The sequence below is a fragment of the Gasterosteus aculeatus genome, chromosome 5, assembly GCF_964276395.1.
Source record: "Gasterosteus aculeatus chromosome 5, fGasAcu3.hap1.1, whole genome shotgun sequence".
Classification (NCBI taxonomy): Eukaryota; Metazoa; Chordata; class Actinopteri; order Perciformes; family Gasterosteidae; genus Gasterosteus; species Gasterosteus aculeatus.
This window is the reverse complement of record NC_135692.1, coordinates 7,931,619-7,946,825: the sequence shown is the minus strand read 5'-3', so window position 1 is coordinate 7,946,825 and position 15,207 is coordinate 7,931,619. Positions and strand designations below refer to the sequence as shown.

Below are 15,207 nucleotides of genomic sequence, written 5' to 3'. Positions count from 1 at the left end.
GCCACAACATTTTTTAACTTTGTATGAGTGGCCATATTTCAAAGGTTTACGTCCCCAGAAGAATAGAAAAGTCTGATGGTGTTTTTCCGCAAAGAATTGCTTGCATCCTCGTCTCCTTGTGACCGGGAGAGTGAATCAGCGCTTCATCTTGGCGGTCGTCCCGATTCCTTCAATTGCATCTCGACAAAGTGCATTTCAACCACTCACATCTCCCGTGGGTGGGACTGAGATGTGAGGAAAGGAATTGAGGATGCACAATCTGAGAAACGGAACGCAAAATCATTCTTCTGCTGGGATAGTTTGACTGTAGGAAAATTATAGAATACTTTAAACCAGACCCCTTTAAAATGCAGAGGAGTAAGACCTTGTATTTCACATAAATAGCTCTATACCGTGTTGATTTATGTACATTGTTTCTACTGTTTTTGTCTTGGTCTGTGTCCTTGCCTCCTGGCACAAACTTTGGCTCACTCCAGTTTATCCTAAAATGGTTGAAGGGGATTCGTTACACATGTTTTTTCTAATTATGTTTGATACCATGAAGATACTTTTTTGAAAAAAAAGCTACTACTGAGGGATATACTTATGTTGGCCTTCTGTTCTGTTCTATACCGGTAACGACAGAGACTGATGTTTAAACAGAAAGACTGGGTCAGGAGGTCATGTATGATACACTAGAGACGTGTTCTATTAAGAAATGTCATACTATTAGCCACTTATTTTCAAACCTTTGTTAAATATATACAGTGAATGACTGAAGAAAGCATTAGTTATTTATCTGTTATCATATATTTTGGGATTTTATTTTTTATTTATGTTTGATAGAAAAATATATAGGTATTAACAATAATAATACATTACAAAATAATAGAAACAGTAATCATAACTCCACAGACCTTCTCCACACGGCGGCGGTACGGAGGAGCAGAGCTGCCGACGAGCCAGCCTGATGACCGGGGGAAGAAGAGTAGCGCACACAATGCACCGCTCCGGCTGACAAGGGTTGTGTCTCCCTGTTTTTCACGATAAATTTCCAATTCCGTGGAAACTTGTGACGGGGAAGCAGCGGGGCCGCTTTGCCTCCCTCCTTGTGCTTGTGCGGTCTATCTGGATTCAGCGAGAATAACAAACACCTTTGACCGGAAACGTTGGCGAGTGGTCCTCCCTCAACTTAATCCTATACATTGGATTACACTGCGAAGGAGGCTGCATGAAGGACCTGCCCAGCCCGACGGGGGCTTGGCCGACACCCTCGTTTATGGAAATCGACACCGAGGCTTTGATATTTGGGCCTCGATTTTTTTCTTCTTCTTCCTCTTTATGAAGGAGATAAAACCAAAGAAGGGTGGTGTGTAGAGAAACGAGATATTATTATTTTGAGGAAACGCGATCTTCTTCCTCCCCATCAGAAACAAAACAAACAGAAAGGTTCTTGATTGTGGCTAACAGCTGGAATCGGCTAATGCTAGCTAGCCAGAGTGCTAACGTTACGTCTTTCTTTTGATGTGATGCGAATTCAACCATTACTATCGGCCATCAACATTTCGGCAGGAGAAACCTCTTTTATTCTCTCGGCTGTGGAACATTAGTTAGCTTCACGGTAAACTGTCCGGCGTGTCAGCCTTTCCAGACATGTTTTAAGAATATAGTTTTATTCTTCGGTCGCTGGCTGGATATATTGTAATGTATTTGGTTAGCTGTGTGCATGCTAACCGAATGAGCAAAAAGCTAAGTGGCTGTAATCAACACTGACCTAACGTTAGCTACCACTAGCATTACTTAACCTCAACAAGATAAGCTTATTTTACTCCCGTTTGGTTTGTGAGTAAATTGCACCCGTTGTCAACTTGACCAGTTCATATTTCACTTAAATACCTACATATTTTCGTGACCACTGGTGTGTTACTTTAATATCTGGGTCGTTGGCCTTGCTAACCAAACCAGCTAACCGTATCATTTTGCTAACAGGCAAATAAATGTGTCAGCGTGTGCAAATATTTAGGGAATTCAACATGCGAGAGTTGTATTCAGCGATGCCAACATTGGCGTGATTTTCATTTTCAAATGTATTGAGCGGGGATTTGACCCGCTTTGTCCGTCGCACAACTAGGATTGTAATCTTGTTTTTGTTGTTTACATGCATATAACTTCTGTAGTCGGTCGCTAGCCAGCTAATGTTAGCCTTCTCCGGGACGCGGAGCGATATGTCCTGACATTTAAGTGTGTTTTAAATCCCCGGGTGCAGTGACGATTGCGTGCGGATTCATTGAAATGACACTCAAATTCCGCCGAAAGAGAGGCACTGATGCCGAGAGAATGTTGTCAAAGGACGGCGAATAATAGCCACTGGTTCCATTAACGCCATTTTAACCGGGGCTCCCTGCTAGGGGCCTGTGTGGTGTTGTTTTTATTTGCGGTTCGGTGCCTTCCACCGGACCGGCAGGGTGGGGGACTTGAACGAAAGTGCCCTTTTGGTCCCACTGGAGTTGCTAAACGAGCTGCCGCAAGAAGCATGGAGGGCCCGAGCCGAAGCGCTGGATTCCGGCAGAGCCGACGGTCTCGATCACAGCGCGACAGGGAGCGGCGGAGGAGGAGAGTGGACCGGGCGGAGCAGCGGGCCGCGTCCCTGTCCTCCGGCTCCGATCGGGAGGCTCTCGGGACGAACAGCGTGCTGGGTCCCGGGGGGAGAGAATGCCGCCCCGGTGTCGGGAGACACAAGCCTCCGCGCCGGAGGAAGAGAGAGTCGGTGTCCTGCGAGGAGGACATCATCGATGGCTTCGCTATTGCGAGCTTTGTCAGCCTGGAGGCTTTGGAGGTGAATATCAGCTGTCATTAATAAAATAGCATTGTTATGTTTCTATCCACAAAGTGATGCATACGTCTTTAATGAAGTGAGACAAAGTCATTTGGCCTTTTTTAATATCTGTGTGTGATTCACAACATTTTCATCATTGTTGTCTTTTGTACCCTCTATCACTTGATATCAAGTGTCTGTCCTGCTGCAAAGGGGGTAAAAAAAAGCCTTCTGATTGAACTCAACTGTTGACACTCTCGCTTGGAGAGAGCGCAATCCGCTCAGGCCAACCCCAAGGCATCCATCCCTCTGATGGCTTCTGGAGAGGCCTCAATTATTCATGTCCTAATTCAACGAGGTGTTGACGAGCTGCCAAATGGCTGTTCAGACTAAGAAAGAAATATTTAATCCCAAAGACTGTATTTAAATGAGTGTAGTTATCTATCAATCAACACAATAGCAGTTTTTGGTACTTGGACCACGGCTCTTCACCTCCGGTGTCAGTACTAAAACCACTCTGCCACTCTGAATTTGAAGCTTTAATACATGGTACTAAACTATGCACGTGGCACAATTGGCATTCTGAAATGAATACCGTTATGTGTTATGGGAGGATCTGATGGAGTTTAACCTCAGTGGCGGGACAGGAAACAAAATGATTGTGTTATAAGTCTGGATATTCACATGCACAGTTTGTTCCAGTATACTCCTGGGTAACTTGATTTTAGAGTCAAATCACTCATGAATGCCACTGTTGTCGGTTGGCTATTCCCTACAAACTGCTAATAACAAGAAGTAAACATACCAGCCAAAAAATGGAATGTAGCAATTTCCTGGCCAAATTTATTAACAGCGGTAGGATTTCATTAAAAAAAACAAGCAAAAAAAAACCGGGCAAGCTGTGGTGACCTTCATGTTGAGCCACATGCTCTTCAGTTTGATTTATTCCTTTTTCCTGAGGTATTGTTTTAACAACACAAATTTTTAAGGGGGCAACCGAATGGAATCGTGACCATGTATGAGGCAGTTTTAAATTTTAAAAATTGACGTGGTATATTTGCTGTAACATCCTCTTGTAGTTTCCAGACATTTTATCCGACAAACGTTTATTTAAATCAACTCTCTATTTCACTAACACACTACATATACAAACAATCCCCAAAGCATAATCTCAAATCAAAAACGGGTCGTATTAAAGGTAATATTTTCTGGTACTTCACAAGAAGAACAGCAAAAACAGAATCAGAAAGATGGGAACCTCTATAAACTACAGTTTGCTCTTAATACCTCTGTGTTTTTGTGTTGTTGACGTTTGTCAGACGTATTGATTCAACATTACAGAGTTTTTTTTTTCCCCCCCCAATACTACACCACTCCAAAGTGAAGTCTCAATGCATAATTAAATCCACACTCAGCGGTAGCGTCACGCGGGCTGTTGTTTCATCAGATTATTGTGGCGTTTCTATTTTTGCCGTTACTCAAGATTAGAATCCGTACACAATATTGGCTCTGTCGGGACATTAATCCGCCTTAATGCAAGCGCCTGCACGCACGCACACACACATTCGCTCTGGTGACCGGACCTGTAAACACAGAATATTTGTATTCTCTCTCTTATCAGATGGACTGCTCTCTGAAGCCCAGTCAGCGCACTGACATGCTGGGAAGGAGGAACAAGGGGAAGAGGGGGCTGGAGGAGAACGGCGGAGGGCCGCTGTCGGAGCCCGAAGAAGGAGCCCCGCACAGCTACTCCAGCAGCTGTTGGAACAAGAGTAAAAATAAGAGGAGGAAGATTGAGGTGAGCCAACGGCTCGTGGCTCTTCAGGGCTCGAATGTGTTCTTTCTCCATCAGACGGAAATGTTTACATATGTGTCGTGCTTCCTCTTACTCTAATATCCTGCCGTTGAATTAATGAGGAAATTGACAGGGAAATTGATTTCCACCGCTTATAACTTAAGGGTGTTTTTTGGTAGTGAAAGCGTGCTTATTTTAATCCCTGTTAATAATTAACTTATTTTACATACTTTCTTCGCCCTAGGGACACCCTTTGGAGACCGGCTATATCGTAAGTTTATTTTTAAATATTATAGTGAAGTCGATGACGGTGCATTTCTGAAAAATTCTCTAAAATCTGTTTTCCTAAATAGCCTAATGGGTGCAAATCTGTTTTGTCTTTCAGTGTGACACTGAGAGTGATACAGGAGATAAGGTGTGTAGCAACTACCTCTGATTTTAATACTATTCAGAGCTTTATTTTCTTGATCGGTCATGAGTGTGTAACGGGACACTTGCTATATTTTGTTTAAAAAAAAAAGAAGAAAAGAACACACCAAAAAAAGTTTAAGGGTCATATAATTGACTATGGCTCCTGATGTGATCTATAAAATAAATTAGTGTGTCTTGAGTGTAAATTAAATGATAATTTGTGTCCCCATCTAGGCCTCCGACAACGACGTGGACCCTGTCTTCACAGTTAGTACGAGGAAAGGTACGAGAAGTTCCCAAATAAATATTAAATACTATTTATTCTGGTTTATTTGGGACTGTCTGACTCTCCTTGGTATTTAGATTGGATTCCCTTCTTTGACACTTTATAAATGTGTGACTGAGTCACCTTTTCACTTACTGTCACTCTGTACTATGATGTGCAAGAGAGCCACAACGCTGACATTTCTTTAAAAACATTTTTTATTTTTTTGTTGTTAGTCGCAGAGCCCGCCCCCTCAAACATGGCCACATCCATTGGAAAAATCTGTCCGCCCCTTCCGGCCCGCTGCGGCGGCGGCATCTCGCGGCTGATGGTGACGCCAAGAGTCTCCGGCCTGGAACGAAGCCAAGAGAAAAACCTGGAGCAGCATTTCCCGGAGCCCGTTTCTTCTTCTACCTCTTCTGCCTCCTTCTCTTGCCTGCCTTCCTCTGTCACCGCATCGGGCGCGGTACCGTGCTCCGGCCCGTTCAACGGCGGCCGCCACCACAACGGCAGCCCGCCGCTCTCCAAGCCCAAGCCCAAACCCTTCCACACTCTGCCGGGCCGATCTCACTCCATCTACAACATCAACAGGTTCCAGGATTATTTATTTCCGTTGCTATGAATTTCTTTTTCCACTTTCGATTTAGTTATTTACACTTTTTCTTCTTCTTCTCAGGAATATCACGCCGGTCAAACCTCCATCGGCTTCCTCAGTCGCGTCTTCCTCTTCCTCCATGCGCCCCCCGACTCCTTCCACCAGCGTGCCGCTGCCCTACTTCAGGAGCTCGGGATCCTCAGGGCCCCTCCGACCCCCGTCCCGAGCCGGCGCCGGGGCCTTGTTCGCTTCCTCGCCCGGCCTTCCTCCGCCCCCACCTCTGCTACAAGGCCCCGGCCACTCTACCGCCGCAGGTACAGTGGACGGCAGTTCTGCTTTTATATCGCGCAACTGAAATAAAGCAAACTCTCACTTCCTCCGGCGGTTGTCTGGGATTTTGAGGAAGTTTTAAATCAATGAAGAGATGTCTAACATCACCAGTACTTTAAAAGTGTAGCGTTCTCTCACTGTGTTGTGTGTTTGTCCGGCTTGCTGAGCAGCACCTTCAAAGTCACACATTTTGACACGCAATTTTTAAAAAATACATAAAACATATTTTGTATGGCTTGTACAATGTTTAACTATTTTAATTCCTCTCCCTTGTTTTTTATTTTTATTTCCCCGTCGCTGTAGACCAAGAATTAATGCGACAGAACTTGAACTCCCACTTCTTGAATTCACAAGAGCGCGAGGGCCGACGCACCGTCCCGGGGGCTGAGAGCAGCGGCAGCAACAACAACAGCAACGCGGCGGCCACGGGGCGATCCACCCCCGGCGGTCAGCCAGCATCAAACTCCGGACCGGGTTCGTCGGGCCGGTCGTCCCAGAACCAACCGAGCATCCCGCCCATGGCCTTCCAGTTCCATCAGCACAACCACCAGCACCAACACACTCACACGCACCAACACTTCACGCCCTTCCTGCACCCCACGGCCAGCGCGCCGCCTCTGGTGAGACGCTCACTGAATGTGGACCGTTGCTCTTTTAGCTATTAAAAAAAATGCATTAACCCATGCACTGTTTCTCACTGTCTTTTTTTTTTTTTTAGTTTGATAAGTATCCGGGCAAAATGGACGGACTGTACCGACACCCCGTGAGTACTTTGATATTTGCTGATAATAATTTACAGATTAGGTCAATAAATCCCTAAAAAAATCGCGACTAAGGACAAATCTTAACGTTTTTTTAAGGAACACTTTCAAACAAGACGATTTAAAGTGCAACATTTAAATGCCTTGTGTGTGTGTGTGTGTTTTGTTATGCTAGTTCTTCCCACAGTACCCACCGCCCTCAGTGCCGAGTATCCAGCCGGTGATTCCTCCCACTGGGCCTTTCGGCTCCGTGCAGGGAGCCTTTCAGCCAAAGGTGAGAAGAAATCTCTCTGCACGTGTTGATAATCTTGTGCAGCCACACGGTGAAATTATTGTCTCAATTATGATCAGTGTGTTTGACAGAACAGATATTTCTCATTGGAGGGTAATAGTGTTGAACCTTTCAAAGCAGGCGTCCTGCAAGCCTTCATAGTGATTCTGCCTTTTTAAACTCCTGTAAGCTTAAGCTGGCCATATGCTGTACCCTTTCTCCTTTATTTGGACTATACGAGTAAATTGGCTGCGTCGTTTCAGGATTCATGAGCTCACGCTCTTCGGATCGATGGTCGAGCCACAACTTATCCTGTTCATTTTAAATAAGTATTTGTTTCCATATTTTACAACCTGCTGAATTTATTAAGAGTTCTTCTGATGTAAATTTTAGAAGAACTTAATTCAGATATAAAGATGTTTTTTCCCGGTGTCTGACCGTTAATGATATTAATGTTATTAAGAAGTACCTAAAGTCAATAACCCCCAGTCACACATAATCCAAGGTATGCTCACTTCTCATTGGATTTATATATTTCTACAGCCAGGAAATCTATTTCAGCATCAGGATACGTCCAAAGAATTAAAAACCAAAAGATTATCTTAAATTTGAACGAAACAAAAAGGCAGTTTTTTCATGTGTGTGTGACGTCCTCTTTTCTCTCAGGGAGCCGGTCCCGACATCAACGGACGACTCGGGGTTGTGCCTCCCCACCTGCAGCCCAAAGACCCCCGGGTAAGGATCACATGCTCGCCTACGACCGCGAGGTCCTCCCCCGTCTCCTCCCTTGCATTGCGTGGAACAACCAACGGTTTAGGTCTAGGATGTGCTGCCACGTGGGCCTAGTCAGTGCAGGGAGGAGTGCAGCAAGAACATTGCTGACCAGCAGTGTGACGTGTGAATTAAAAGTGTTTTCTACACTTGTGTTTCCTTTTAGTTAACTGATCCATTTGGGACATCGTTGAGATTCAGTAATGTAAGCAAAATCCCATGTTTTTGAACCCCTTCGCTCCTCAACAGCTTCAGCCTGTTTTGACTTTCTCACTGCTTCACTCGCTCTCTGCACTAATCTCACCTGTAATCCTGACTGCTACTGGTCTATGCTCTGCACACCCAGTTAGGTATTTCAGAAGACACCCTGTTCATCATGTGCGTGATTGCTCTCCCCCCTCCCTGCCTCCCGCCACTGTGATTTTTCTTGAATCCTCGCTTACACATTTTTCACGGCGCTCTTTTTCAAAATTATTCCCAAACTTAAAACTGAGCTGTAGTGGTTAAACCGTATCTCCAGTTGGAAAAAAAACAACAACGCCAACCTTGTGTGGCGGCCGAACAGGAAGCACATCTGGCTCTGTGTGAAGGCTTTCAAAGCCGCACACACTCAAGATTCTCAGGTATAACATCGTGAACCTCTTGTGATCTCTTGTGCTGTGCAGAAACCAGGGAAGTGGTGTGCTATGCATGTGTATGTGGCCTGGATGATTCTGAGCCATCAGAAGAAAGTGAAGGTACCTGTTTATTTTTTATTTAGTGTTTTAGAGAATGAAGTCAGCGAGTGACGAAGTGTGCGGTGACACCTTTTTTTTTTTTTTCAAATCCTTGTCTCTTTCAGCTTATGCGCGCCGATCCTCACAAGTTAGACTTCCGCAATGACCTGCTGGCCCGTCTTCCTGGAGCCGGAGCACTGGGACCAATGGGAGGAGCCATTCCGCCCACTCACGATCTCACCAGACCTCCCAGTCTGTTCTCGGCTGCAGGTGCTTGTTTCAGAAAAAAAATAGGGGAGAGTTTTCTGTTTTATTTGGGGGGAATATTTTCTTTGGTTAATATTTCAGGACTCTTTTTCTGATTCCAAATCTCCCCCCCCCATGTCTTTGCACCCCCCCCCCCCTCCCCCCCACACGGTCCCCATGTTAGCCATTAGCTACATGCCATGGATTTGATCAATGTTGACATTATTTAACTTTTTACCTATTTCTTCTCAGGGCCAGTCAATCCGTCGTCCTCTCCTTTCATCTCTCCATCGACGCCCCACTCCTCTTTCCTCCCACCAACAGCACACTTGGGTAAGAGGCGCTTCAAAAGGCACATCTGTATGCCACTTGGCGACCACAACGACCCTCGCTCCCATTTACATACTTTTTCTAAGATGAATGGAAACCACTGTTCCTAAAACAGCCCGTCCCTCTCCTTCCTGCTGCAGACGTTTTAGAAGTATTGGCACTGCTTCAGACCTGTGTAGAAATAAACTGTTGCATAAAAACACAGTATTTGTGACGTTTTAATTTTCTTTTGTGTATTGTAGATCCATACGGCCGATCCCCCCCCTTCACTCTGGGGGCCCTTGGTTCTGGTGCCTTCGGAGGACTCGGAAGCCCAACACTGGGTCAGTATCACAGGTTCTCTCCCCTTAGAACAGAAGGCTTATAGGAAAGTTTTGCCTCATAATATATACATAACAGGCGCCTCTGAGCACCTGATTGAGGGGACGATTTATACTGGTGGGTCAAAAAATGGTCCTTAGAATATGGGGGGCATGTTTGTGTGTTTATTAGGATTGCAACAAAATATTTTTCAGACAACTCGAGTGATCAAATAGTCGCTTCATACCATCCACCCCAAAAGAGAAAGTGCTCGTTGGGACTGGAAAGCTCTGTGGTTATGTTTTAGCTTCAGGGACACGGCGAGTCCAGTTTGACGAGATAGCGCTTTAATGAGACCGGAGTTTCTCGTCCGGCGGCGGTGTGGCAGTCGTCCTCTTTTGTTTGTGACGTCAGAAACACGGTGTAATTTCACAGGAATGTCCTCTTGCTTGTATTCGATTGGCTGCTGCAGCGCCTCGTCGGGTCAACTGCGTCAAGCAGAAAAAAGGTGTTTCAGAGATGAGGACGATGTCTTTTGGGTACCAAAGTCTCACCTCAGAAGACCCCTTTTCTCCAACTGGGCTGCTGAAGCCTCACACTGGCCTGGCTGAACTTTAGTCCCACAAGGAGGGGTCGCGTCAACGTGTGAACAATCACATATAAACCAGTACCTCAACATGTCAACGTTTATCTCGGGTTTGCAATTACGCCTCGTGTTCGGGGATGTTTGGAATACTTGTTGCACCTGCATCATCACAAGTGTGTTGAAACCGGAGCCGGTGTACGGAATGTAAAGCCGCTTTACTCCATGGATAAAAAACGTTGGGGGTGCCTCAAGTCGATGATACACCTACATGCAAGCCTTTGATTCTCATTAGAGCGACTTCTTGTTTTCTCTTCTTATCGTGCATCTCAGTGAGATACTGTGAATACAGGGTCCGATTGTATACCATGAGCAAAGAACTGAACTCTTGTGGTCTTTCTTGACTGTATACGACAACAGATGTTATTTGAGAAGCTGGGACCTGGTTCTGATAAATCCATATTGGGAGTGTTACGTTTTCAAAGGCAGTTTTGGTCTCCGTTTGGGTTTTTCAAATCTATGAAATATATTTATTTACTTTTTTAAATTTAAGAGTTGCATTCACATGGTCACGGGGCATTTCTAACGACAATTGTGACTGTTGCATGACGTCACAAAAAAAAGGTGTAAAAGTTGTAAATATTTAACGAGTGAATATGACTAAATTATAGAAGCCACAATGATTATGAGGGTCAGATGAGTGAGGCACAACACAAAGGTAGAAAGTGTCGGTTGCCCGTTTACTGATTCGCATGAGGTGAAAAACAACCAAATACACGTATAGTTTATTGACTATTGATTGCAGACCAAATACGTTAGACTTGATTATTTGGAAAAGACATTTCCTTTTGCACCAGAAGTTGTTCAGGCAATACTAGCAAGTTCTCAGTTGGACTTCAAAGTTTCTGCTCCTCCTTTTAAAACAAAAGTCCTGCTCAGCAGGATAACAGGTGCTAACAGAGTCTGATGTGGATTTCGTAAAACATTTTAATTTGAACCTTTTACTTCCACACATTTTCTTCTTCTTCTAACTGAGAATATGTCTTCTTTTTTGACATTTTTTATTCTCGATCAGGATCTGTGTTTGGCCCTAAAGATCCACCAGCCGGCGTGGTGGGGGGCCTGCCCACCCCCAACCACCACGACCCTTGGAACCGCCTGCACGGCGGGCCGTCCGGCTTTGCACCCGGCCCCAGCTGGGCCAAAGGGGCGGACAAGCGGGACGAACGGGACCGAGCGAAGGACCTGGAAAGGAGAGACATCCCCCACATCAAGGATGAGAAGGATCGGTATGATGTGATTTTAGTTGTTCACATATTTTGGTATCGTTTTTATATATGGACACAGAATCGTTTTCTGGTATAAAAGGAGAGAAAGCGTGGTACGTTTTTATTTAATTTTTTATGATGACCGCTGTCGCCATCATCAATCACTGTAGCCCCGCCCCAAAGCAAACCCAGCTTAATGGTCTATTTGATTCGAAATAAACCATGATTTACTAAATGAACATTATGCTAAATTGAAAAAAACTAGAGATTGAGACCATAAACTTTTGTTCACAATGTATACTCATGGAATAAATCAAGAGAGAAGTGATCCTTTCAAGACTTCAATACTATTGGTCTGCTTCTTGCATCTGGAGTCGCCTCCTGCTGGTCTGTAGACGCAATGAAAGTTTTATGAGACTTTTGCATTGACTTCCCTCAGGAGAGCCAGATGTCATTAATTATAGAACCCAATGCAATACAGGCTTTCAGGGGATCTCAGGTGCCAATTATGTATGTGAGACACTGATCCACAGACAGTCCTGTCATCACAGGTCCGAGTGATGTAGAGCGGCCTGTCAGGAGGAAATATGCAACAAGCCAAAACTCAAAATAGAATTTACCAAACACGACGAACACGTTGAAAGCTGAAAAATGTGTGTGCGTTAGTAATTCATAAACTGTAGTCAAAAGGATTAAATACAAGAATTGGAAACGGATATCATTCCATCAACATTATGTTTTGCAGAGACAATATGCTGTACGGCCGGCAACCTGTGAGAATGTCTCCAGTTGCCCCCAACTTCAAGCCCCGCAGTAGCACCCCGATCTCCCACACCAACGGCCACAGCAGCACCCTGGGGGGAGGCGGCGCCGGGCCAATCGAGGACCCGACGCGCAGCCTAAGCCGAGACAGAGACCGAGAGCGAGACGGGGACAAGAGGACGCCACAGCCCGCGTCGTCGTCACGCGGACCTCCCTCGTCTCTCGTAGCCGACCGCGATAGGCCGCGGTCTTCTTCGTCCTCCGTGCTCACTACCCCGCCGCCCGCCAACCGCACGGCCCCGTCTCCCATGGAGCATTACTCGCGGCCGATTGTGCCCACGGGTCACGCCGCCCACGGCGAACCCTCGCACTTGCAGAGGGACGGGAATCTCGCTTCCTCCTCCGCGGCCTCCGCGTCCGTGGCTTCTCTGTCTCAGGCCAAGAAGTCCGACCGGACCGCCACGCCCGTCTCCTCCAAGCCGCCGCTGCTCCTCCCGCCGGTCAAAGTGAAGGAGGAGCGCAAAGAAGAGCCAGAGCACATCCCCATCACCCTGCCCCCCCCGGCACCCAACCACAGCTTCGAGCGCCCCAACAGCCATCCGCACCACCATCGCTCCGGTACCCCCTCCTCTTCCTCTCTGTCGCTGACTCCCACCCCCGGTGTTCCCCACATGCCACCCAACCCGCCTTCCCACCCGCACCTGGCCATGCTGGACCGCTCCCGGGCCATCGAGGCGTACCTGGGGAGCACGGGTGCCGCGGGTTTGATGATGGGTCCGGGAGGAGAGCGTTTCCACCACGGACAGGGACCGCCACAAGGTCCGCACAGCTACACCTGGGACCCCTGGAGGGAGCTGGCGGCTCAGCAGCACCATCAGCACCGCAGGGAGGCGATGGCACTCCGGTCTGACCCGCATCTGGCCCGACTGCTCCAGCATCAGCGCCTCATGGAGGCGGAGCGGGCGTCCAACCCTCACCACCCTCAGACATCTACCTCTTCTGCCTCCGCCGTCCGCCAGGAGTTTGGCCTCATGGCCCACCACTTTGACCGCGGCCACCACCTGGGACCCCCGGGGGGAGGGCTCATCGACGAGGAGCAGCGCGCCCAGATCCTGAGGGAAGACTTTGAGCGCGCTCGCTACTTCGGGATGCATCCGCACATCCCTCACGGCGCTCACCTCTCAGGCCCCTCCCACGCCGCCACAGCTGCGCACCTGGAGCAGCTCCACCCCGGCCTGCTCGCGCACTCGCTCCACCACGGGGCCTCCCCCGCCGCCCAGCACCACGCCGGCCTCTTTGCCCGCCTCGGCCAGCTGAACCCGCACCACGTTCCCAACGGCATCCTGGCCAAGACCCCCTCGGGCTTGGTGGGTGCCCTGGCGGTGGGGGCGCCGCCTCCGCTCATTCCGTCCATCACCAGTCGGTCGTCCACGCCGCCGAGGAGGCTCGGCGGGCCTGGTGAGCTGGCGGCTCTGTACAGCGCCCACAAGGATGGAGAGTCCAGATAGTACAGGGACAACAGTGGAGGAGATGAAGGGAAATGTCAGGATCACTGTGCTGCTCTCCACCCCCCACCCCCAATCCCCCACCCCCCTCCTTTCCACCTTCAGACTAATAAACCCGGCCCTCCCAGTTGCTGGCTGGAGGTGCCGGATGGGAGGAAAATGCAAGACTCATCAGAGTGACTTGAAACGCGTTGTGCGGCGGTTCTCTCGATCAGTTTAAGGGCGCACGGCCTCCGTGCAGCCGCTGTGTATTTCCGTGTTGCGGTTGCTGTCGGTTACCACGGTGATTTACATTTTCAGATCCACTTTTTTCTGCTCAGCGAGTCGGGAGGGGGGGGGGTTTGATGACTTCCAAGAGGGCGGGCACTGTGAATGCACGCAACCCCCCGATTAGGTGTTGTGGACCCTCGTCTGTTTGTTTTTTTTAATGGTGGTTTCTTGTCTTTTTGTGTCTTTCCTTAATATCTTGTCACGGTGGGAAAAGACTGCTTACCAATGAGACCACACCTCACTTTCCTGTTTCACCCCTCGGCTTCACTGATAAAGAGATTCAACCTTTTTTTTTTTTTTTTTTCCATTTTCAAAGTGTGTGTGTGTGTGTGTGTGTGTGTGTGTGTGTGTGTGTGTGTGTGTGTGTGTGTGTGTGTGTGTGTGTGTGTGTGTGTGTGTGTGTGTGTGTGTGTGTGTGTGTGTGTGTGTGTGTGTGTGTGTGTGTGTGTGTGTGTGTGTGTGTGTGTGTGTGTGTGTGTGTGTGTGAGAGAGAGACCGACCATGTTTTTTTTTTTTGTTTGTTGTTTTTTAGAGCTTCCGGTTACCGTCTGCCACTCTCCTCTTGACTATACGAGCAGGACCAGATTATAGTAGTCTAGAGAAATTGCCTTTGTAATTATTATTCTCAACATTAATTATCTTCTATAATAATAAATATATTCACTGTTATGTTATTTGTATTTGTTTCGGGTATGAACCAGTTCTCTCTCTCTCTCTCTCTCTCTCTCCCAGGTAGTAGTTTCAAATCACACAAGAGGCTCGCGTCACAAAAAAAAGTTTAGTACTCGTGGACATGAAGCCGTGTCTCTGTGCCTGCCTGCGTCATTGGTTGTGTGTTATATCCATTTTGGGACTATTTAGAGCCTTGTACATTGAACTGTTGAGTTGTTTCATCAAAAAAGTAAGTTATATACGGGGATGAATGAGACATCTGCTAAAGAATGGAGGGGGAAAAAAGGATATGAGGACTTGTGTCGGAAGACAACTAGACAGTGGGTATCCTGAGAGGGAAAAGACTGGGTCGATTATTTTAATATGACCATTTTATACCTTTCAAACCCCTCCCATAGAGACCACAAAGATTAATTATTAAATGAATTGTTGTTTACTCTGTTGTGTGGATCTTTTTGTTCGATGATGGGACAACTGTTTTTATTCTCTGATTTGGATTTTTGTAGTAAAAAAAAAAAAATTATGTTGAAAATATCGGCTTATTTTAAGAAATGACCAAGAA

At 47.0% G+C, this 15,207-nt stretch overlaps 1 protein-coding gene across 2 annotated transcripts; it reads left to right on the top strand.

Moving 5' to 3' along the window:
- Positions 1-943: 943 nt before the first annotated feature.
- Positions 944-15,081, top strand: fbrs (fibrosin). 2 transcript variants are annotated; one of them, XM_040176419.2, is made up of 18 exons: positions 944-2,815; positions 4,416-4,592; positions 4,834-4,860; positions 4,975-5,004; positions 5,235-5,283; positions 5,502-5,856; positions 5,942-6,174; positions 6,494-6,810; positions 6,909-6,953; positions 7,127-7,225; positions 7,889-7,957; positions 8,160-8,198; positions 8,659-8,730; positions 8,835-8,979; positions 9,208-9,288; positions 9,528-9,608; positions 11,244-11,457; positions 12,182-15,081. In XM_040176419.2, exons 1-18 carry the CDS (start codon positions 2,513-2,515, stop codon positions 13,704-13,706), a joined length of 3,861 nt encoding a protein of 1,286 aa, XP_040032353.2. In that variant the 5' UTR covers positions 944-2,512; the 3' UTR covers positions 13,707-15,081. The 2 variants fall into 2 exon arrangements, with proteins under 2 accessions (XP_040032353.2, XP_040032354.2); XM_040176420.2 differs by lacking the exon at positions 8,160-8,198.
- Positions 15,082-15,207: the final 126 nt, after the last annotated feature.

Bases quoted from the DNA above. Each gene is read 5' to 3' on its own strand.
- fbrs (XM_040176419.2), top strand. From the start codon at position 2,513: ATGGAGGGCCCGAGCCGAAGCGCTGGATTCCGGCAGAGCCGACGGTCT. The intron at 4,861-4,974 runs GTAAGTTTATTT...TTTGTCTTTCAG, and splicing joins CTTTGGAGACCGGCTATATC to TGTGACACTGAGAGTGATAC. The intron at 5,857-5,941 runs GTTCCAGGATTA...TCTTCTTCTCAG, and splicing joins TCCATCTACAACATCAACAG to GAATATCACGCCGGTCAAAC.